The following is a 20891-nucleotide window of genomic DNA, read 5'->3' on the forward strand; positions in this document are numbered from 1 at the left end:
TATACATGGTCGTTTTTTTCCGCTAAAAACGCCTTACTATACAGTACATGGTCGGGTTTTTTTCGGCTCAAAACGGTGCCATAAAGGATACCATACTTTGCTATAAACAACCAAAACAATGTCTTTCCTTTTTTTTTGGTATAAAGAAGCACAAGAACATTCGGAAAATGTTGAAATTTAATGAACGTATCTTTTACAAAACATTTCATGAAGCACCTTACATTTCCGTCAACAAATGTGAACAACTGATCCCATTGATTGTACAAACTTTTAACAAGTAATTGGTATTGAAAAATATAGTCATGCACTTTGGTTAAACAAGATGTATAAAGAAAGGAAGTTTTAAACCATTTACACGTGCATATAAAATCTAAATGTAATCCCTGCCTACACCTTACAAACTATTGAGTGTGCTATTAAATGTGTACCGGTAAATGTTTGCTATTGCTAGCGTCTGCTGTCATGGGTCTGTCTCAGCGACGGACTGAGGCTGCTGTTGTCTTCTTCTCTGGTCAAAAACAGTGTCCCGTCGCGGATACTCAATGAATTGGACCTTATTAAAAATATTCATTCGGTGTCTTTTATGCATTTTTTTCATGTGTAAATTACCCTGCGGGCCTGATTGAACCTCGCGCGTATGTGTGTGTGTGTGTGTGTGTGTGTGTGTGTGCTGAATGTAATTCCGCATCGGCGTGCAATTGTAAAACAAGGCTGTGTTTTGAAAAAAAATAAATGTGAAACTGCATTTAAGGGTGGCTCAATACTGGCCGGCCATATATGGGCCCCGAGTTGTAAATTGATTTCTGGCCCAAATACTTCACTCCACAACCGGTTTGCCAGAGTCAAGCCAGTGCCGCCTTTGCCACTCCTGGGCCGTGTTGGGCCCACATGCATTATGCCAGGCCAGCCGTGCCAGCTTCATGCTGAATCCGGGCCAGATGCCTTTGCTGACTGGGAACGAATATGAAATGTATGTTACAGTTCCCGGGCGGAGACGCAGAGTCCACAGAAAGGCCGGAACATCTTTGGACATTCATACATTGGCCTTTCCATCCGCGGGGACGCGGGCTCCCCGGCCGGCGCGCTCGGGAGGAACGGCCCCCGCCCGGCTCGGTGGTCTCGGGCGACGCGTGAGAGGAAGCCCCCGCGCAGGAGTCGCCCGTCCGTCAGTTGGGCTCATCGATGGGCCTCCGACAGAACGGACAGCGGTTGTGCTGGAGCAGCAGAAGCTCGTAGTCTTCACTGTGGAACATCTGCCCGGAAACAAAAGCGCAGCATCGTCGGGAAGCGCAAAAGGACGCGTCGCCGCGCGCCACCGAGCGCCAGCGCCAGGAGAGCGTCGGGCCACTTTTTGCCAGCCGCGTACCTTGAAGCAGGCGGGGCACATGGTGATGCTGACGTCGGGAAGCAGCGAGCGGAAGTACTCCCATTTGAGCGGCGCCGGCCAGCGCTTGATCAGGACGTCCCTCCTGCTCATGGAGCGCAGCACCGAACGATTCACCTTGACGGGGACGAAGTGCGAGCCGCCCTGCTGCTCGGAGGAAAGGGTCACGCGCCTCCTGCGCCTCGTCTTCTGGCACAGCGACGCTGCCGCGCCACCCACACCTTCTCTCCTTTCTTACCTCAAAGATCATCTTGGGGGTGAAGGGGTCTTCTTCGGCATCTTCCAAACCGTCGTCCATCTTTAACACCTGCGCATCTGAAAGCGCACCACAAATGCTGACCGCGGGGCCCGTTCGGCGATCCCGGTGCTGAACGTGCTCTGTCCGTTTCCAGGGGCTTGCAAACAAATAGTGCTTGCGGTGCCCACGGAAACCAAAACAAAGCATTCGGTGATGCCCATTTTCCTCCCAAATGATTTAATTTGCTTCTTGCCATCGTTTAGAGCCCCCCCCACCCCTGAAAATAAAGGCCCTCCCACCTCAAATGGGATCTCCCTCACCCGAATGACATGTGACTCGATTGTCATTCGGCCGGCCGCGGGCGCGTTTGGCTTTGTCAAAAGCTTAAGGCGGTCTTGCGGCCTCTTTGCCTCGACTTAAAGAGCTTAGGTGTCGAAAGCGCCACCTCGGTTGTTTGGGGGCCGGCGGAGAGCCGGGGGCCTCGCTGCCCTTGAGCGTCCCGCCGGCTAATGCGGCTTTAGTCCCGCCACTCGGGCTGGCGGCTCTCCGGGGTTAGCGTCATTAAGATGAGACACGCTAACCCTATTAGCGCCACGGCTAAGATGACTTAGCGGCGGCGGCTTAGCTCAAAGAAGCGGCGCGGTGAGCAAAAGCGTATTTGGCTTACCGTTGTCCAGATGCCGCCAGGGCGCGTCGCTCCGCTCGGCGTGAGGGACTTCCAGGTCGATCAGAGACACGGCTTCCTCGTCGCCGACGCCTTCCTCCAAGTAGAACTGCACCAGCGGCAGCACCTCTGCGCACACGACCGCTCGGGATGTTCAAAGTCTGCCGTCGGGCGTCGTCGTCATGGCGCCCGCGGCGGCGGCGCTCACCGTACGACGAGGCCGAGTAGATGAAAGGCTGCTTGCAGTTGAGGCACGCCGTGCCCTGGTTGTTCAGCAGCGGCTTGTTGGAGCAGCGGTAACACATCAAGGCTTCCGTCAGTTCCTTTTTGGAAAAGAAAGGAAAGGAAAAGGTGTCACGGGTGTGAACGCAAGAGCGATGAGCGGCCGCCGTGCCACGAACCTCGCTGTCGTGAAAGGGCTTGGCCCGGATGGTGAGGCTGTCCAGTTCGATGCACTCCTGAAAGCGCGACGGAATGTGGAGCTTCTGCAGCTTCTCGTAGCAAAGTCGGGCCAGCTTGTAGGCGCCCAGTTTGCGACTTTGCTTGGCCAAAGCGTACAAGGTGTTACTTGGGAGCCGGTCAAGGATAAAAAAATAAACCAACAACTGCCGAGAGGTCAATCATGCTCGTCTGAGGGTCCGCATAGTTGTGTTGCCATGCAGACGTGATTTTAAAATGATTTTTTTTTTTAATCATTGGCCATCATCACCGGCGTCATCGCAAGTTGCACCGGCGCGGACTGGCCGCTTGGGGCGCTGTGTGGAAGGGAAGGATACACCTTAAAAATGCCCGGCGGCGGCTTGTCCTTGGGGAGGTTGCTCAGGAGGAACCTGCAGATGTTGAACAGCGTCTCTGGCATCAGGGAACTGAAGGGCTCATCCTGAAGAAAAAAAAAAAAAAAAAAAAAAAGAAAAGACGGGATGGCTGCTGGTCACTACCGCCGAGTACCAGAAGGTGGCCAGTGTGAGCAAGCCAACGGTGACAAGACGGTAACCAATTTGGAGGTGGTGCGGGCAAGGGGCAAAGCGCTCTCACCGTGTAGCGCTGAATCGGATGGTAGACATGGTAGAGCTCTGCAAGCGTCTGGAAATGTTCAAACTTTGTCAGCATTTCATCTCGCTGGTCTTGGTTTTCTGTTGTTAGGAGACAGAATGAGAGAGAGAGCGAATGAAACGACCAATCCGAGAGGCGTCGGGACGCGGCGGGCCTCACCTCTGGCGATGTCCAGACACTGCATGGAGAGCATCCAGTAGTAGTAGCCGGCGTCATCAAAGCGCCTCTCCACCACCGCGTTGCGGGTCAGCTGCTCCAGCACTCTGACGGCTTCGTTCTGGCGCCCGGCCTTGTGAAACGCTAGGGAGTCAAAACCGGAGCGTCGTGAGCGCCGAGGCCTCATTTCAGCCACGGCCCCGATTGTTGTCGTTTGGCGCCAAAGCTCTCCGCTCAGCGCTAAAGAATTTGCCGCAGGCAAACGGCAACATGTGCGCGCGCGCGCTATCGTTAGCTAGCGCCGCTGTCAGAGTCTAATTAGAAGCAGCTTGACGCAACCGCGGCCCGCCGCCAATCCTGCCCGGAAAAAGCGCAGCTGGGGGGGCTGTCGGCTTGTTCAAGGGCTATGCCAAAAACATGCTAACGCGTCCTCGACATCGTTGGGCCCCTCTCTCAGTCCTATCTTGCCGTCGGGCTGGGAAGAGGACAACTCTTTACGCTAACCAAAAGGTGCCCTTTTGAAGCCGTCATTGTACATTTTGAAAGAAAACTGTCGGGGGCTTTGCGACCGCCTCGGCGTCAACACGCTCCGTCGTTTCCAGTCAGGCAGCTACGACGGATAAATGGAGTTTTACCTTCCGACCGGATGCGGGAAGTTCACGCGTCTGCTCACCTTTTTGCGCCTCCTCGAAACGGTCGTTCTCAGCCAGCCACTGAGCGTAAGGCACAAAGACGTCGTTTTTGAACTGGGGGTGCTTCTCCGCCAGTGAGAAAGCCTGAGAAGACAAAACGGTGGAGGCGCGACCTTGTTCAAAAAAAAAAAAAAGAAAATCAGGCGATGCCAACAATTTGATGTCATATCAAAGTCAGGCGAGGCGCTAAGTTGTGGCGCACGTTTGGCGACGTTCGGTGACGCGTTAAAAGTGGATGCGAGAAGAAAGGGGCCAGACCTCGTCCCAATGCTGGCTTTCCACATGGAGCTGCACCAGGGCCCGCAAGTCGCCCATCTTGGAGTACGTCTCCGAGGCGTAGCCGTGGTGCTTCAGCTTCTTGAAATAGGAGGCGCATTTGGCCAGCGGTTCCCGTTCCGCCTTGTCCAGCTTGCGAGCCAAGTCGATCAGCCTGGAGAAAAGGAGGAAATCAAAATACATCCCAGCTGCAGGAGCTCCATGGGCAGCTTGTGGATGAGGCCTCCGGGTGCCGTCCACAAGAGCCAAACTCCTGTTTTGTGAGGTCACGGCAACGTTAACTCCTTCGCTAGCAGCCAATTCTAGACCGAGTCTGAAAAGACGTTTCAAAACGTCTTTGGGAGTGAATGATCCTCCACTCAAAGCAATTTGGCATCGGCGTGACAACGCTGGTAACCGACGGCAACCAACGGCTCCATCCCCGAAGGCACCCACATGTCGGCCCAGCCGTGCTCTCCCAACACGTCGATGGCTTTGAGATTCTCTCCGGCCGAGATGTACATCTCGGCCGCCGCCTGCGGCTCCTTGCTGCACTTGGCCCAGTCGGCCTGCTTGGCCATCAGGATGCGAGACGTCTTTGGGTCCGCCGCCCCGACGTAGTCCTGCAACGTGCAAACAAACGCGCGTCGTCATCTTCAGTGGCGGGGGGGAAAAGAAAAAAAATGATCAGACCGATCTCGTTTTCCGCCTGGTCTAATCGGAAATGTTTTTCTCCAACACCAAGCGAGCGCCGAGGAATCCGTGGAATACCAGAGGCTCCATTTACAACTCTTGAGCGTTTGAAACAGTCACGTGTGCCTTCGTCACAACGCGGCCGGAAAATTCAAGCGCACTTGACTTTGGAGCCAGCCGAGCCTCCTTTCCAGTTGCTCCATAACGCTGCGCCTCGGCCCTTGCCTCGTACTCGTATCAAGAGGGCGCGCGTCACTCCGCTGGCTCCTTTTTTCCAGTTCTTCTCAACATCCTTGAATTGATCTTGAAATGGCCTGGCCCCACCCGACCTCTTGGTCTGCGGACCGGACACCATTACGGGTCCAGAGAACTAAGCTCCGAGGGGATGGAGCCTTTTGCGTTGCCGCCCCCTCTCTTTGGGATGAACAGAGAACCCCCCCCCCCCCACCTCGCTGGCCATCATTCAAACTCGCCTCGAGACTCGTTTCTATTGTTTGACTTTGGAATCGTCACGAGACTTGGTTTTTAGGGGGGCGTTTTTTGTGCTTTTTACTGTCTGCAGCCGAGCTGGTTTCTAAGTGCTCCAGAAATAGCGTTGCGTCGAGAAAGAATGCGCGTGTAAAAGCACGCCGCGTGCCGTTCGCATGATTTGCGCAGGAAGATTTATGAGGAGACGACGGGGCCGTAAAAAGAGCTCCCACATGGGAAGGTCCGACGCGCTCGCGTGAATGCCGATTGGATCACCTTGGCGTAGTCGAACATGCGCAGGTCAGTGTACATGCCCAAAGCTTTGGGCTCCTGGCCGGTGCGCTTGTAGAGCTTGGCCGCCTCGTGGAATTTCCCCTGGTAGGCGTAGATGTCGGCCAGGAACGAGTCGTTGTCGTTCTCGCCCCTCTTCTTCCTTGCCTGACAATCACACACACACACACACACACGCTTGAGCTCATTCTTTCCAATCTTTTGTGGGCACGTCATGACAATTCATGACACCGAGAATTCGACATTCACGTTATGTGGCACCGAATTTGATCGTGGCGTGCTTCCGTCAGCTTTGGCAAGCGCACAAACGATTAAAAAGAGACTGAAAATGAAAGGGCGGCCCGGTAGTCCAGTGGTTAGCACGTGGGCTTCACAGTGCAGAGGTACCGGGTTCAATTCCAGCTCCGGCCTCCCTGTGTGGAGTTTGCATGTTCTCCCCGGGCCTGCGTGGGTTTTCTCCGGGTGCTCCGGTTTCCTCCCACATTCCAAAAACATGCGTGGCAGGCTGATTGAACACTCTAAATTGTCCCTAGGGGGCGACTGTGAGCGTGGATGGTTGTTCGTTTCTGTGTGCCCTGCAATTGGCTGGCAAGCGGTTCAGGGTGTCCCCTGCCTACTGCCCGAAGACAGCTGGGATAGGCTCCAGCACCCCCCGCGACCCGAGTGAGGATCAAGCGGCTCGGAAGATGAATGAATGAATGAATGAATGAATGAATGAATGAAAATGAAGGTGAGCAAAGGAGCGTGTCTTACCTCAATGCTGTCGATGAGCTCCAAGTAGCGAAGGTCTTGTATCCGAATGAAGGCCTGCAACGCAGCCGAGAGGATTTACATGCCACCTGCCGCCACGCGCGCACAAAATGGCGGATCGAACGTTCAAAACAGACACGCGGCTTATGTCGGCGGTTCTCAAACGGGGGTCCGGGAATCCGCCGGGCCTCCCCCCAGACTTGTGGGCCCGCAAAAGCCATTTGCAGGAAATGATGAGGCGGAATCTTTCTGACGTTGGGGGGGGGTAACTTGCCTTCTTGGCAATCTCCAAATCGAGGCCCTCCAGAGCTTCGCTGGCCAGATCCCTCCAATCGCTGTCCGTCACGCCTAAACAGGCGATTTGGTGGGCCTCCTTAAACAGCTTGCGCTCCAGGTACTGGTACATGGGGGCCGACTGGCGGGAGAAGAAAGCGGAAGCCAACGTCAACGCGCGACGGTGGTGGGGCGAGCCTTTTTTTGAGGCGCTCTGGGCGCACCCACCTGAGGGACCTCCACGGCAGACATGGAATAGACGTGGAGACAGAAGATTTTGGAGCCGTTGAAGCCCACCATGAAGCCTTGCATCTTCTGCTGGTGGACGGGGAAGTTGCTGGCCTTGATGTTCAGGTAGCCGTTGCCGGAGAAGCACAGCATGGCCTCGCACTGGGTGTTCCAGGCCACGCTGTTAGCATTTGGTTCCTGGAGGGAACGCAAAAAGAAACAAAGAAACACATCTGCTCAAAAAAACAAAAAAGCGGAGAGATCGGTGCTGTTGAACGGTCTGCGGCTGGATGGATGGAGGTCTTGAGGAGCCGACGATGAGAAGAAAGGAGCGTTGGCGCGGAGTGCCGATGCGGATTTGGAGCTGGGAGTCGCGGCTTGGAGTTTGAAGCGGATTATGTGGGACAGGAGAAGTGAACTAATCTCTTTTCATCAATGGATGCTACAGCTTTGTGTTTGCTTTCAAAACTTAGCTTGTAGCAGACGTGTGCACATTTTCAGCATGACGTCTCTGATCCACTGGAGAAAGGACACTTTGATTCGCTCCTCTTTCCTCTCAAACTGCTTCAAACAACAAAGTGCGTGATGGAAAAGTGGTTAGGACTGCACGACTGTCTGTGTCCTATGTGTTGTCTTGTGTTATTCTTGTTATTTTGACTTCAAAATGGCGCCGCGAGAGTGGCTGCCTTTCCAGCAGCTCCTATATTTTGTTGTTCTCCTTCTTCCTTTCATAACTTTGCTGCCGTCAATTGGGAATTTCTCCATTGTGAGACTAATAAAGGTTTTTCTTATCTTATCTTATCTTAAAAAAAGACAAGAAGACTTGCTGTTGGTCTGCCATTTTTTTTTCCATCAGAAAAATCGACCATTTGAACAGGGGGGTGTCGACACTTTCTATCCCAAGGTAAACACCCGGCGTTGTGTTCTTTCGGTGGGGGAAACGCGGGTGGCCGGCCACCCGCGCCGCTCACCCACCTGAAAAAGCAGTTCTTTGCTGATAATGTCGTAGACCAGGAGAGTGTTGTGCTCGTCCACCACCGCCAGCTTTTTGCGCGAGGCGCTCATGTCCAGGCATCGCACCGACGTCGACAACTTGAGCAGCGTGATGGGAAAGGGGTTGTCCACGAAAATCTTGAGGATCTGCGGGAGAAACGCAGCTCCTGTTGGGCTCCCTGTATTTTCCCCAAAGATGCGGACATACTCACCGCTCCGTTTTTCAAGCCCACCAGGAGGCCCTCCCGGCCCGGCGGCCCACCCATGACTTTGATGTAGCGAATGAGAGACTCCATGAGCCATTCTTTTTCTTTGACGCTGGCGAAAGACAGACACTGAAGCCGCTTCTCCTGGAAAACACATCGGCGCAAAGTGCTTGGCTTGACATCACGTCACAGTGTGTAAATCACCTGCCTCATTTCCTCCAAGCACCTTTTTTTCTTTTTTTTTGGCCGACCGCTCTTTTATTCAAACAAGAGTACAAACAGGACGCTGGAAAGATAAACAAAAGATTTGCTTTGACGTCGAGGCCGACATCCCACGTGAAAACAGCCCATTTGGAGTGTCGAAAAGCCGTCCAAAGGATCAACCTCCAGCACGCGCAATTGTGTGTGTGTGTGTGTGCGAGGAAGATGGGAATGATTTAAAAGGAGGTAAGCTACGTGTTATGGCAGCTTCTCCTCAGGACACACAGTGGATGGCCTTCACGTGGTCCTTTGCCTTGACTGACTATTTGGGGGTTGCGACGAGTCGTGGCGAGACGAGGCCCGCGCAATGTTTACCGAGCACCAAATTGCGGGACGCTCGCTCTGCGTCAAATCGCTCGGCAAAAAGAGCCTCCGCGGTCGTACTCGGCGACAAAAGAAACGGCGAAGCCCTTCCATTCCAACCTGACACAGGACAATGTGATTGGAGCAGACCACCAGCAGGTTGCACTCAAACTTCTTGAGGATTTTCTCTTTGATGCGGTAGCGCATGTCCGAAGCGTCCTCGGAGAAAAGCTCGTAGATGATTATCTTCTCGGGCAGCTGGATGGCCAGACGGTTTTTGTAGATGGCGATTTTCTTCACCAGCTCCCCGCACTTGATCCTCACTGAAGAAGAAAGCAAGGATAAGAACAAAAAGTTGTTCACATACCGTGTGTGTGTGTGTGTGTGTGTGTGTTTTATATACATACAGTGTGTGTGTATATATATATATATAGTATATATAAATAAAATAACCAAACAAAACCCAAGTTCACCTTTGAAATTTTGTATTTTTGTGTTTTGATGCGTAAACAATGAAATGTGTCCATCAAAGGACAAATGAAGCTTCATGAAGCTTCATTTAGTGCCTTTTGGTGGTCTCCATTGTTGAAACATGTGAAGTGAGCAATAAACAGGCCCATTCCAATGTGGTCAGTGCGATGACTGTTTGGTTTTGTTTGTTTTGAATGAAATGTTTGACGTATGGGGTGGCGAGGCGGTCGACCGGTTAGCACGTCGAGCTCAGCGCGCAAAGGCGCAGGTTTTGGTTCTGTGGAGTCTGCGTGTTCTCCTCGTGCCAGCGTGGCTTTTCTGCAGGTCCTCCCAAATGACAAAAACAGGTGTGGCGGGCTGATTGAACACTCCAAATTGTCCCGAGGTGCAAGCGTGAGCGCGAGCGGTCGTTTGTGTCTGCGTGCCCTGCGATGGGCTGGCAACCCCTACCCGGCCTACTGCCCCAAGACAGCCGGGATAGGCTCCGGCACGCCCCGTGACCCTTCTAAGGATCATCCTCGGAAGTCACGCGAGTCCAAATGGCAACCGCGCGCGTTTCATGATTGTCGCGGTGGGTTGCTGGAGCAAAAGCGCACCTTTTCCTTCGGTGATGAGGTGCTGGACAATGACGTCGGTCATGTTGTCTCGATACGCGTAGCGATCCTTGTACAGGCCGTGAACCGTGCTGAAGTTGAGCTGGTAGCAGGCGATCGTGCCGTCTTGGCAGCCCATCACCTGCACAAGACACCACGGCAACGTCGCGCCGCATCTCATTAACACATCCAGGAAAAGACTGCGAGGGTGGGAGAATGTTCCTGTGGTTGGAACATCCACACGCAGGGAAAGCGGGGGATGAAAAAGCCTCACCATAAAATTGGAGTCGGGCTTGACCCGGCAGGCGCACACCCGGGAATTCTGCTCGCCAATGACACCCAGTCGCACGCCGTCTTTGGTGTAGAGGGACGCCTGCTTGTCGGAGCCGCCCATGACGATGTACTCGCCCTTGGAGAAGTAACTGACGCAACACGGGTCGTACGACAGAGTCCGGTCCTTTCCAATCTGGCGCAGACACAAAAAGAGACGGCTGAAAAGGCACCCCTTTGATTTATCATGCACACACACACCCCCGGCCTAGCGTTTTCCACCATCTGGGCCATCGCCGTTCGCAGTCAACACCACATCCGACCAACCTTTGAAGAGTCGCTTTAAAAGATCACGTTGGAGAAAAATAACAAAGGGCATCTTTGTTTGAAGGAGCTTTGAGCTTGCTGTTCAAAGCCTATGTGCGCAGCTCGCTATTAATTACACCCCTCCACGCATCTGTTTCTCCTCTCTGTCAAGGGGGGGGGGGGGGACACAGCCCGACAACCCACAGATGATCACACACACCCTCCGTCGCTCCCTTCTCGCACTCATAAACGGCGCTCGGGTCAGTCACCTGCTTTCCACTGAGTTGATAGAAGGAAAGCTTCTGACCCCAGTCGGCCACGGCCAGAACGTCATGTTGCTCGTCCCTCGGGAAGCACAGCGAAGAACACGTGTTAGCAGGGGGGGCAAACATGGCGCTTCGCCGGATGCACATGACGGCACGTCTTTTTATACGGTCAATACTTTCACAGGTGCGAGGCTGCAAAACAACTCGCGCTCGGGAGCCGTTGCGATGGCAGAGGTCAGCGGACAGTCCAAAGACCACGGTGAGCTCGCCAGGGATCAGGCACTGCGATTGCGTCGTTGTCATTTGACAATGGAAGCGCGTTTGAGATTTGAGCGACGGTTTCCTGCCTTTCGAAATCATTTTTGAAAACGATGGCGGAAAATCATTCACATCATCGACGTCCTCGCAAAAGATGATTAGCAATTGTTCTGAAGGATAAGTTAAGAAAAGCGTTATTTGTCATTTTTATTTGTCATCATTTGCCTTTTCCAAAAGTTTGCTAGAAGCTGAAGTGTCTGAAAAAAACCGGACTGAAGCGCAAGCGCGAATGGTTGTCACTTGTCATCACGTCTCATCCCTGCCTCAGATTCTTGGCTATCTGCTGCCACCTGTCGGGCCGATGTGGAACCGCCCTCCCGAAACGCTCCCGTTTTCATCCAATTCAAGGCGGACGGACGGACGGAAGGACGGACGGACGAGACTCACTTGGATGGGTTCCACGCGATGGACCAGACCGGGGCGGCGCAGCTTCCCGGGCGCTCGATCTTGACCTTTTCCTCGCCGTTCTTGTTGCGAATGCTCACCACGCCGTTCATCATGCCGAGAGCAAGGTACTGCCCGTCGTTGGTCCACCTGCGGCCAAACGCTTCCATTACGCAGGCGCGCTTGACGCGAGTGGTTGACGGAAGGAAGCCCCCTTGACTCACCCGCAACATGTTATCTTGCTGCTCACTTTGTGTTTGTTCACCGACTTTTGCTCCGGCGACCAAAGGCCTGCGAGGGGAAAGGAGAACGCTGACGCTCGCCAAACATCGTTCGCAAGAACCGCCGGCGACGCAAACTCAACACGCGTGCTGACCAAAGTCGCCGGAGGAACAGGAAGCGAGTTGGTGAGTGACCGGGTTGTAGGCAACGCACTGGATGGAGTCGTAGTGACTAAAGGGGAAGACCAACCAGCGGCAAAGTCACGTTTCCAAAATGGCGTTTCGTTCACAAGGCGGAATGACACGCCACTTACGTGTACTTCAAAATCCCCTCCAGTTTAGACGTCCATATTATGATGCTCTTGTCTGCCGAGCCGGAGGCAAACCTTTTACCTGCGCAAAAAGGCGGTTTGCAAGACGACAGTGAGCGGCCGGGACAAAAAGAAAGAGATGCCAAATCGCAAAAAGACTAATGAGTTCCTTACCGTCCTTGGCATAAGCCACACAGTAGACGACATCTTTGTGTCCTTTTAAAGGTTGAATAATGGTTCCGTCCGAGGCGTCATACACCTGCCACAGACACAGCATTTGCCAAGGAGCTGACAAGTCACACTCGACTGATCGATGGGGCAAGGAGCCCGAAATACATTTCATTCAGACCACTTCCAAGGGAGAAAATGGCAGCCCTATCGTCAAATAAATATGATACAATAAATACATCAATGAAAGAATACGTCGATCGGAAAGCTAAACGTCAGCTGTTAATCGTTGGACGACGACTGCATGTGTGACGTTGCTCAACGCGCTCCGAGCAGCGCCAATGCTCAGACGGATGGAAAATTAAGAGGGAACGTTGGGTGCAACGTTGTGAATCCGCAAAAATATCGCATTATTACTCAACAAATGAATGGATGAGTCCGTTTTTTTTTGTGGGGGATGAGACAATTTCGGCGGGCGGCCCGGTAGTCCAGTGGTTAGCACGTGGGCTTCACAGTGCAGAGGTACTGGGTTCGATTCCAGCTCCGGCCTCCCTGTGTGGAGTTTGCATGTTCTCCCCGGGCCTGCGTGGGTTTTCTCCGGGTGCTCCGGTTTCCTCCCACATTCCAAAAATATGCTTGGCAGGGTGGTTGAACACTCCAAATTGTCCCTAGGGGGCGACTGTGAGCGTGGATGGTTGTTCGTCTATGTGTGCCCTGCGATTGGCTGGCAACCGATTCAGGGTGTCCCCCCGCCTACTGCCCGAAGACGGCTGGGATAGGCTCCAGCACCCCCCGCGACCCTAGTGAGGATCAAGCGGTACGGAAGATGAGACAATTTCGGGACAGATTTTAGTGAGGTTCATCCAAGTCGACACACGATCCGGCTCCGGGGCCTTGAGTTGGACACCAGCAATTCGACTGCTGTTGATCCAGCAGCACGGCATCCGTCACAACTTACCAGGACATGGAGGCCCGCCGCCACTACGACTTGAGTGCCATCTGGCTTGAAGGCAAGGTCATAAACACTGCAAGGAAAGAGTCGGATTGAAAGCTGCGCTCAAAAAGGAACGCTTTGCTTCAGACGTGCAGCGGAAAAACAGACGCAACATTGTTACATACATCCATCACACGGCCAGGAAACGCCTGTCTTCGGGATAATCGGTGTAGAAAATGGATGAATGGATGGATGGACATGGAGGGCCCGATCTGGCCCGCAAACCGTAGATGTGACATCCCCTGGACTCGAACGTGCTAGCCTCTCAATGTTAGCACTGACTAAACGTTCAATTGTGTCACCAACAAAAGCACAATGTGTAAACTAGCATTCCTACGGGGTCAAGCATTGTGATGAAGCAAATGCGTCTGTGTCAGTTGTCCTGCGCCGTGCTAACCTACACTAGTAGGTTGCTAGTTAACCTAGCAACACACAGCTAGTTGGCTTAGGAGCGGTTGGCATAGCAACCGCTGTTGCTAATCGCGCGGCTTCGCATCCTGCCCGGTCATGACGATGACGTAAACGCAACGCAAAGACGCTCACCAATGCTGACGTGTTGTTTCTTTCCAGACCAAGACGGCTCTCATTTCTTGACAGGTTCCAACTCGAATTTGGATCCACAGGTTGTTTGCCCTGCTCACTTGCTCATGTTGGCTTCTCCAGTCAGGACTCCCGGGGGCGGGGGAGGGGCACGCAGACGCAGACTGACTTCCTGCTTCACACTTCCTGCTTCCTGCTCGCTCGTGACGTCAAAGTTGTCTCCCTAAAGCAGTCGGCGGGATGCTAAGCGGGATCGCCAATTGATTGAAATCAAACCACTCGACGCTGCTGTTGATTGGTCCGGCGGGTCAAGGAAAGCACGTTTATATGGAAACGATTGATTTTCTGGCAAAGGTCTGGGGAAAGTAAGGATTTTCGTAGCAATTTTAGCGACAAAACAGCCGCGGATCGGGAGGGCTCTTCTTCTGCCCCATCAAACGCTAAGGGACCTTGTAGTGCCCCCCTGCGGCGATAGAGCGCACCCCAATTGATCAACCCTTCGTACTTCGAGTTGCGCTTTCGTACGAACCGTGCGTGTGGACTCAAGTCCTTCTTGGCATGTATCTGTACTCTTTGTATTCTTTCCAAACTGGTTCGACATACGGCGGATCAGCAAATGGATGGATGGAAGAATTACAATGAAAGTTTCTCGTGTGCGACCTTTCCAAAATCCCCCAGCTTGAATTCTCATTGAAATGCAGCAGAAACGTTCCACACATTTCAGGGTTTTTGTTTGTATGCGCAGCTAGAAAGGTACACAGTGGAACCCAGATGGATGGGTGCGCGTGCTGCCACCAGCCCCCACTGCCCGAAGGTTGGACCAGGGAGGTTCGGCGGCGCCGAGCGGGCAAGACGGCGGGAAAAGCGGACGTGTACATCTGCAGGTAATGGCCTCCGTCGAGCCAAGCGCGTTGACTCGGCTGAGCGCCGCCCAACCAAGCGTACGTTTCTGTTTTCAAGTCCCCACGGGCAGAGGTTTCGATCAAGAGCTTCTCTGCGAGCGTTCCTTGTCAAAAAGGCTCAAAACGTGGACATCAACCTCTTGGATTTCACAGCGCCGTGCACGCAGTGTCTCCCTGTTGGAGAAAAACAAACCCGAGATGGCGAGCAGGACGTCCCGGAGGACGCATTCAAAAGACTGGCTCCGCCTCCGAAAGCAGTGAAAAGGCCAAGCTCCTCCCACAAAGGCCATGCAGCCGAGAGCCAAGCGACTGACAGGCCGGGCCCGCCAAGAGCGCGGCGGACGTGCGGCAAACCTCCCGATGCGAACGCCGTCGAGGCAGGTGAAGCTGAGGAGCGGATGGACGGCGAACCGAATCCAAGATGGAAGGTTGCCCTCGACGACCGACAGGAGGACTTCCCGTCTGATGCGACTGCTGCAAGCAAAAAAGTGGCGCATCCCAAGAACAGTAAGCCGCAACGTCAGTCAGGGGTGTCCAAATGAGCCCCCACCACCTTCTTCCACTCAAGCTCACGTGGCGTTGTTGTGTTTGTAGGAGCACAGTGCCAAAGTTCCCAAGACAAACGCACAAGGAGCCCTTACTTCAGTGGGAAAGGTGCGTCGGGACCGGCCGTGCGTGAATGATGTGGCCGATGTCATCTCTGCCATGTGTGTGTGAAGGTCCCAGCCCCCCTCGAAGAAAGGCCTTCAAGAAGTGGACACCTCCTCGTTCTCCGTTCCACCTTGTCCAAGAACTCCTTTTCCATAACGCCTGGAAACTGCTGGTGGCCACCATTTTTCTCAATAAGACCAGTGGTAAGCTGGCTAGCACAGCCCCAAAACGGAACGCTGGCACGCACTTTGCAAAAGTGCGAGTGTGTGTGTGTGTGTGTGTGTGCAGGTAAGACGGCCATTCCGCTCCTCTGGCAATTCTTTGAGCGCTATCCGTCTGCGGAGGCGGCGCGCCGGGCCGACCGCGAGCTCCTGTCGCAGCTCCTCAAGCCGCTGGGCCTTTTTCAGCTTCGGGCCAAAATCCTCATCAGATTCTCAGGTGAATGAAATTCTTGTCCTCTGCGAGCAGCCGCCCGCAAATCCTCGCTCGCTCGCCTTTGACTTTGACGTCAGCTTGGGCGCGCTTGGACGTTGATCTTGTGCTGCGCGCAGACGAATACTTGAGCAAAGCGTGGCGCTACCCCGTGGAGCTGCACGGCATCGGGAAGTACGGCAACGATTCCTACAGGATCTTCTGCGTGGAAGAATGGAGGCAGGTCAGTCGCCATTTCTCTCAGTTTGGGAGGGGGGGGGAGTGGGGGGGGGACTTGGGGTGCCCATCTTGGCCCTGCCGTCTTTTGTTCCAGGTGACGCCCGACGATCACATGTTGAACAAATATCACGCCTGGCTGTGGCAAAACCAGGAGGCGCTGGGAATCTGAAGACGACGCGGCCACATCGACGGCTTTCAGCAAGATTTGCATTTTAAAGCCCAACTCAAAAGGGACAATAAATTGTGTTTTTTGTTGTTTGTCGTGCCTGTTTGATGACTCATTGATACAACATTGTCATCGCTTCACCCCCAAACAAGGTGCTTTTGCTTTGGGGGGGTCAAACCTCAAAGCACGGCCAATGCTTCTTACGTGGCTCCAACTCCAAAACAGAAAATGCAAATAGCTCAAGATAGCTTTTTTTTTTTCTGCCTCACGGGTGCTGTTGATCGGCGTCCCGCGTCCAATCCCGCAATCAACGTCGAGAGACTCGTTTCCATTGCGTCTCATCCCTCCCTGCCATTGCCGCCACGACGTACGCAACCAACGTCAACGCAACAAACGTCAACGCAACCAGACTTGTCTTGTGTTGCGTTTATTGAAAAGGCGCAGAATGAACTTTTTGCCGCCCAAACGTGACAACTCAAGCGGCGGCAGACGGACCATACGGACTGTCCATACAGGGTCAAATGAAAGCGCGACTTGGAAAGTGCGTTAGCGCAGCGCGCCAGATGTAACGCGGGGGGAAAAAAAATCTAATTTGTGCCAGAATCCTCAATGGTCGCTTGTGACCCCCCCCCCCCAAAAAAAATTGATCGCTCGCACTTGAAACACTCGATTGCGGGCTTCATACCGTTGCCACGAACAAAGCGGATGTCTCGTGAGGCAAATGGAGCGCGCCTCGGCTTCCCGTGTCCTTCTTTGACCTCAACGTTTTGCTACCTGCCCTTCCAGGAATCTTCATTTGCCGACCCAAAAAAGCACTTTGTACATGCGTGACATCTGGAACGGCATTCCAGGCAACACAAACGGCCGGCATCCTCATGATTGAAGCGTTTCCCTTCAAAGCAGGCCTGCCTCCCTGTGCAGGGGTGGGGGGGGGGCGTGTCAATGATCCTAGCGGGCCTTGAGGAATCCGTCCAGCACGTCGTCGCCCTTCTCCGTCAGCCAGTAGCCGGCCATGGCGGCCACGCCCCCGATGAAAATGGCGGTAAAAACCATGTCGCCTTTGGCGGCCAGCGTGGCCAAGGCGCAGATGACCACGCCGAAGAACATCTGCTGCAGGACCTGAACCTCGTCCTCCGTCATGTCGTCAAACAGGCCCTTCTCCGGACCGGCTGAGGGGAGGCATGGGAAAAATTTTTTTAAAAAAGGAGCGTCACGGCGGCAGACGAGGGCGTCGGCGCCGACGTACCGGGAGCTTTGTTGTCAACGCAGATGCTGTCTCTCCTGATGAAGCCGTCGGCGCAGTCGCAGTGGAAGGAGCCCAAGTCGTTGATGCAGGCCTCGTTGAGACCCGGGCAGGGCGTGGCGCCTTGGCCGCATTCGTCCACATCTGCCGCGAGAAGGCGTTTTACGGGACGCAAAGCCTCGGCGGGGGAGGGGGGCAAATCCCGGCCTCACCTTGACACTTGGCTCCTCTCAGCTTGTAACCGCGCGCGCATTTCTTGCAGCGGGCGGGGCCGCTGCCCATGCAGCCCACACAGGCCTGGTCGCAGCCTGAAAAGACGCCCGCCCGCCCGCCGCAAAGTCAGGCTCCGGGCGACGCCGGCTGGGCCGCGGGCGCTCGCTTACCTCTGCAGTCGTAAGAGCCGTCCGTGTTGTGGCAGTACGTGTTGGAGGGACAACGGGAGAGCTCGGTGCCGCACTCGTCCACGTCTAGAAAGCACACGCCCACCCAGTGCGCTGGCGGAACAAAAAGGTGCGGCAAAAGGGCCGACGGGAGGCCACTCACCCACGCACTTGTTGTCGTGAAGCATCCAGCCCGCTTTGCAGTCCAGGCACTTGTAGTCCTGCGGCCCGCCGCATTTCTTACACGAGTGGAAGCAGGCTGCGGACGAAAGGAAAGGCCCAGCGCAATGAGGCAACCATCGCCGCCGTCATCCTTCCCCCCCCCCCTCCCCGACTCCCCGAGCCACGTGACTGCCCAATTTGACTTGAGGCTTCTTCTTCGTGTTCTTGTTGTTGGACACAATTTGCACCGACTGAGCGGCGCAAGACCACTCGCAGGCACCGCTCTGGAGATTTCTTCTGGGTTCAGAGAGGCTGGGGGGGGGGGGGGGGGGGGGGCGTCTCGCTTCTTCTTGTTGGATACGACAAGACGCCGTCAAATGTCGGCATCCTCCACATGGGGTCTTTTGAGTTTTTTTTTTTTGCCTTGCCGGGAAGGGGTTAAGGCAGGGGTGGGCAATTATTTTCCCGGGGGGGCCAAATGAGAAGCAGAAAATATTGTGGGGGGCCGGGCCACAAGTTTGAAATAGAAAATAAAGAAGATAGCAGAATGTCTTTGTATGCCAGTAATAATGTAACATTCTCCTCCACCATGACACTCGGCAGCGGTGCTCCTCAAGGATGCGTACTGAGCCCCCCGTTGTTCACGCTCGACACATTTGACTGCTCTCCGACTCTTATGAGTGGTCCGGTTTGCGGAAATGCTCATTTACTCGAGCCACGAGCAATTCACTCTGAGCATGGAAATGGCCTGAATCGGACCGAGTAAGAATCGCTTCTCGTAGATTTGAGTCTTTCCGACTCCGGGTGTCTCCTGAATCTTTCGTACTTTGTTACCCACTTTGTTTAATCACATATAGTACATATCACTTTCCCTTCCATGGTCATGACTTTCTCCCTCTTTCTTCGTCTTCCCCGCCCTCCCTGTGCGCCACCTGGTGTTGAAATACTTGTCATTACAAGTCCAAGCAAAATGAATGCAATCAAACCATAATTGTGCACCAATCTTCGGAGGGCCGGATTAAAAAGACCAAGGGGCCGGATCCGGACCGCGGGCCGCAGTTTGACCACCACTGGGTTAATGGAAATCCTACCTCGCCGTTTTCACCTTTCGCCAAAATGAGGGGTTACCCATATCGATGGCGGCGGATTTTACAGGCGCGCGCTCTCGTCCCGTTCGCGGCGAGGTGACCGGGGTCAACTTGAGCCGAGGCGGAAATCGGGTACCTGCGCAGGCTATGTCGGTGGCGTTGGCGCTTCTGTCCGCGTAGTAGCCGTCGGCACAGTCACGACAAAGCGGGCCGGCGTATCCGGGGTCACACACGCATTGGCCGTCCCCCGTTCGGGTGCCCTCGCCCTCGCAGCGGCCCAAACCGCCACACACGCCGCCGGGCCCCGACGGACACTCTGCGTGGGAAAAGCGTTAGCGCGCTGGCGTCACCTTTTGATGATGGCGAAGGGCCGAGCCTTCGGGCCAACCTTCGCAGTCGGGTCCGAAGCGCCCGCGAGGACAGCACAGGCGCAACTGCTCGATGCACAACCACTCCGACAGGTCGGGCGCCTCCCGCTGCCTGCGCCGCAAAGAAAAAACACTCCCGCCTTGACTCACAGGTTTTTTTTTTTGTAAGTGGAGGCAGCGGCGTAGCCATCAAGTAGGCAGAAGAGGATTTGAGCGGCATCCGTTACCTGTGGAACCACCACGTCTCCACCTGGTCTTCGATCCGCTCCAGCAGGCGGTTGCATTCAAAGTCGCTCTGGTCGCACGCGCTCTCCACGATCTCCAGGAGACGAGTCTCGCTACAGCAGAAAGTCATCCAAAAACGAGCGCGCTCATTTCTGACGGCGAAGCGAAACGGGCTGCGGCCCCAATAAGCCTTCAAATTCATATTGCGGCATAAAATGGCATCCCTCCGCAACAACGGCGTACGTCCCAGTAGGACTTTGGAGTCAAAATGTTCATCGCAAAGAGTTCAATGAACATTTCCGTATGTAGAGAAGCTACGTTATGACTACAGCTTCCTTTATGTGAAGCCTTTTTTGTTCGAGGGACGTGAGGTGCGCTTCGAAGGTTTTGGTCTGTTCCTTCCCGTCGCCAAATTGGACGGCGTGCGGACGCGGCGACCGACCTGCTCGCATACTTGGCCAGCTTGTCCTCTTCCCAGGCCGTGTTGCCTCCCCCAAAGTTCTTGTTGGCCGTTCTCTCCAAGCCCTGGAAAAGCGCCGTCCATGACCAAGTGGCGGGGCGACGTGCGCAAATGCAAGCGCGCTACCTTGATGAAACTCTCCACCAGTTTCTGGCAGGTGTGGCACGGCGCCGCGCGGACCCTCGCGAGCGACAGCAGGATCAGGGTGGGCAGGATTGGCCAGGCCCGCCGCATGGCGCTTCCCACAACGACACGGCCAGAAAAGAAACACGACAACGAGTTAACAATGCATGCCACCAAATGTACAGATTATATATCCATTGCACTGTATACGACTCATGTCTTTACTTCCCGTGTGAGTCAGCACAGCATCAGCACCGAAGCTTAGCTCAGCTTACTTTGCTGCCCTGCCCGTTTTTGTTTTTGGCGTGAACCCACGAAACGCACTAAATAGGCCGGTGCTGTTGGGGCGGGGGCGGCGGTCATATTAGAAGCGGTGGAAGATGGCTAACCGTTAGCTGCAGTTGTCGTTACCTCGACAAGTCGAAGCTTTGAACGCCTCCTCGCCCTCGTCGACCCGACGTCCTTTCCGTTCGTCCGGCGCTCTCAAAAGGCGCAGTCATATTTTTGGGGAAAGCCCGGGCGAACGCGCCGTCTGTGCAGCCATCTCAGAGTAAAGCTTGGCTGATTTGTTCGGTCGGACGTCCACACTCTTGAATGAACGACGAGCGTTTCTTTTGAGCCGGGGACTGATGCCGCATTCGGGGAAAGTCCGAATGATCCTACTCGGAAATCCCGACTTCCCACCTTCCGCGAACGCAGCACAAGTCCCGCCCCAAAATCCC

General features: G+C 54.5%; 3 protein-coding genes across 10 annotated transcripts; 1 reads left to right on the forward strand and 2 right to left on the reverse strand.

The window, feature by feature from the left end:
* Positions 1-159: 159 nt before the first annotated feature.
* Positions 160-13909, reverse strand: LOC127594388 (intraflagellar transport protein 122 homolog). The gene is made up of 29 exons (XM_052056281.1): positions 13754-13909; positions 13175-13241; positions 12223-12307; positions 12052-12130; positions 11893-11969; positions 11741-11807; positions 11520-11666; positions 10818-10893; positions 10247-10438; positions 9976-10114; positions 9029-9231; positions 8351-8488; positions 8121-8285; positions 7146-7343; positions 6919-7059; positions 6648-6701; positions 5880-6041; positions 4899-5065; positions 4446-4617; positions 4169-4271; positions 3499-3639; positions 3322-3419; positions 3063-3166; positions 2688-2853; positions 2495-2609; positions 2290-2415; positions 1623-1699; positions 1367-1531; positions 160-1253 (listed from the first exon to the last, which is right to left on the reverse strand). The coding sequence occupies exons 1-29, from the start codon at positions 13795-13797 to the stop codon at positions 1167-1169; spliced, it is 3555 nt and encodes a 1184-aa protein (XP_051912241.1). The 5' UTR covers positions 13798-13909; the 3' UTR covers positions 160-1166.
* A 16-nt stretch (positions 13910-13925) lies between these two features.
* Positions 13926-16209, forward strand: LOC127594404 (methyl-CpG-binding domain protein 4-like). 7 transcript variants are annotated; one of them, XM_052056289.1, is made up of 8 exons: positions 13926-14071; positions 14504-14634; positions 14711-15159; positions 15247-15306; positions 15372-15506; positions 15592-15741; positions 15855-15958; positions 16049-16209. In XM_052056289.1, exons 2-8 carry the CDS (start codon positions 14522-14524, stop codon positions 16121-16123), a joined length of 1086 nt encoding a protein of 361 aa, XP_051912249.1. In that variant the 5' UTR covers positions 13926-14071; positions 14504-14521; the 3' UTR covers positions 16124-16209. The 7 variants fall into 7 exon arrangements, with proteins under 7 accessions (XP_051912249.1, XP_051912270.1, XP_051912242.1 ...); XM_052056310.1 differs by having other exon boundaries at positions 14806-15159; XM_052056282.1 differs by having other exon boundaries at positions 13927-14071; positions 14500-14634.
* An 807-nt stretch (positions 16210-17016) lies between these two features.
* Positions 17017-20854, reverse strand: LOC127596790 (protein disulfide isomerase Creld1-like). 2 transcript variants are annotated; one of them, XM_052059645.1, is made up of 11 exons: positions 20581-20854; positions 20173-20284; positions 20029-20111; positions 19589-19699; positions 19382-19473; positions 19130-19309; positions 17907-18002; positions 17747-17830; positions 17576-17671; positions 17367-17507; positions 17017-17289 (listed from the first exon to the last, which is right to left on the reverse strand). In XM_052059645.1, the coding sequence occupies exons 1-11, from the start codon at positions 20667-20669 to the stop codon at positions 17069-17071; spliced, it is 1305 nt and encodes a 434-aa protein (XP_051915605.1). In that variant the 5' UTR covers positions 20670-20854; the 3' UTR covers positions 17017-17068. The 2 variants fall into 2 exon arrangements, with proteins under 2 accessions (XP_051915605.1, XP_051915606.1); XM_052059646.1 differs by having other exon boundaries at positions 20559-20854.
* Positions 20855-20891: the final 37 nt, after the last annotated feature.

The sequence above is a fragment of the Hippocampus zosterae genome, chromosome 2, assembly GCF_025434085.1.
Source record: "Hippocampus zosterae strain Florida chromosome 2, ASM2543408v3, whole genome shotgun sequence".
Taxonomy (NCBI): Eukaryota; Metazoa; Chordata; class Actinopteri; order Syngnathiformes; family Syngnathidae; genus Hippocampus; species Hippocampus zosterae.

Excerpts from the sequence above, each read along its gene's own strand:
- LOC127594388 (XM_052056281.1), bottom strand. The coding sequence starts at position 13,797 with ATGAGAGCCGTCTTGGTCTGGAAAGAAACAACACGTCAGCATTG. Across the intron at positions 2,610-2,687 it reads AGCCCTTTCACGACAGCGAG|GAACTGACGGAAGCCTTGAT; the intron begins GTTCGTGGCACG and ends TTTTCCAAAAAG. Across the intron at positions 1,700-2,289 it reads CTGGCGGCATCTGGACAACG|ATGCGCAGGTGTTAAAGATG; the intron begins GTAAGCCAAATA and ends GTGCGCTTTCAG.
- LOC127594404 (XM_052056289.1), top strand. The coding sequence starts at position 14,522 with ATGGATGGGTGCGCGTGCTGCCACCAGCCCCCACTGCCCGAAGGTTGG. Across the intron at positions 15,307-15,371 it reads CCCTTACTTCAGTGGGAAAG|GTCCCAGCCCCCCTCGAAGA; the intron begins GTGCGTCGGGAC and ends GTGTGTGTGAAG. Across the intron at positions 15,959-16,048 it reads GCGTGGAAGAATGGAGGCAG|GTGACGCCCGACGATCACAT; the intron begins GTCAGTCGCCAT and ends CTTTTGTTCCAG.
- LOC127596790 (XM_052059645.1), bottom strand. The coding sequence starts at position 20,669 with ATGACTGCGCCTTTTGAGAGCGCCGGACGAACGGAAAGGACGTCGGGT. Across the intron at positions 20,285-20,580 it reads CAAAGCTTCGACTTGTCGAG|CGCCATGCGGCGGGCCTGGC; the intron begins GTAACGACAACT and ends CGTTGTGGGAAG. Across the intron at positions 20,112-20,172 it reads TGGTGGAGAGTTTCATCAAG|GGCTTGGAGAGAACGGCCAA; the intron begins GTAGCGCGCTTG and ends GCGCTTTTCCAG.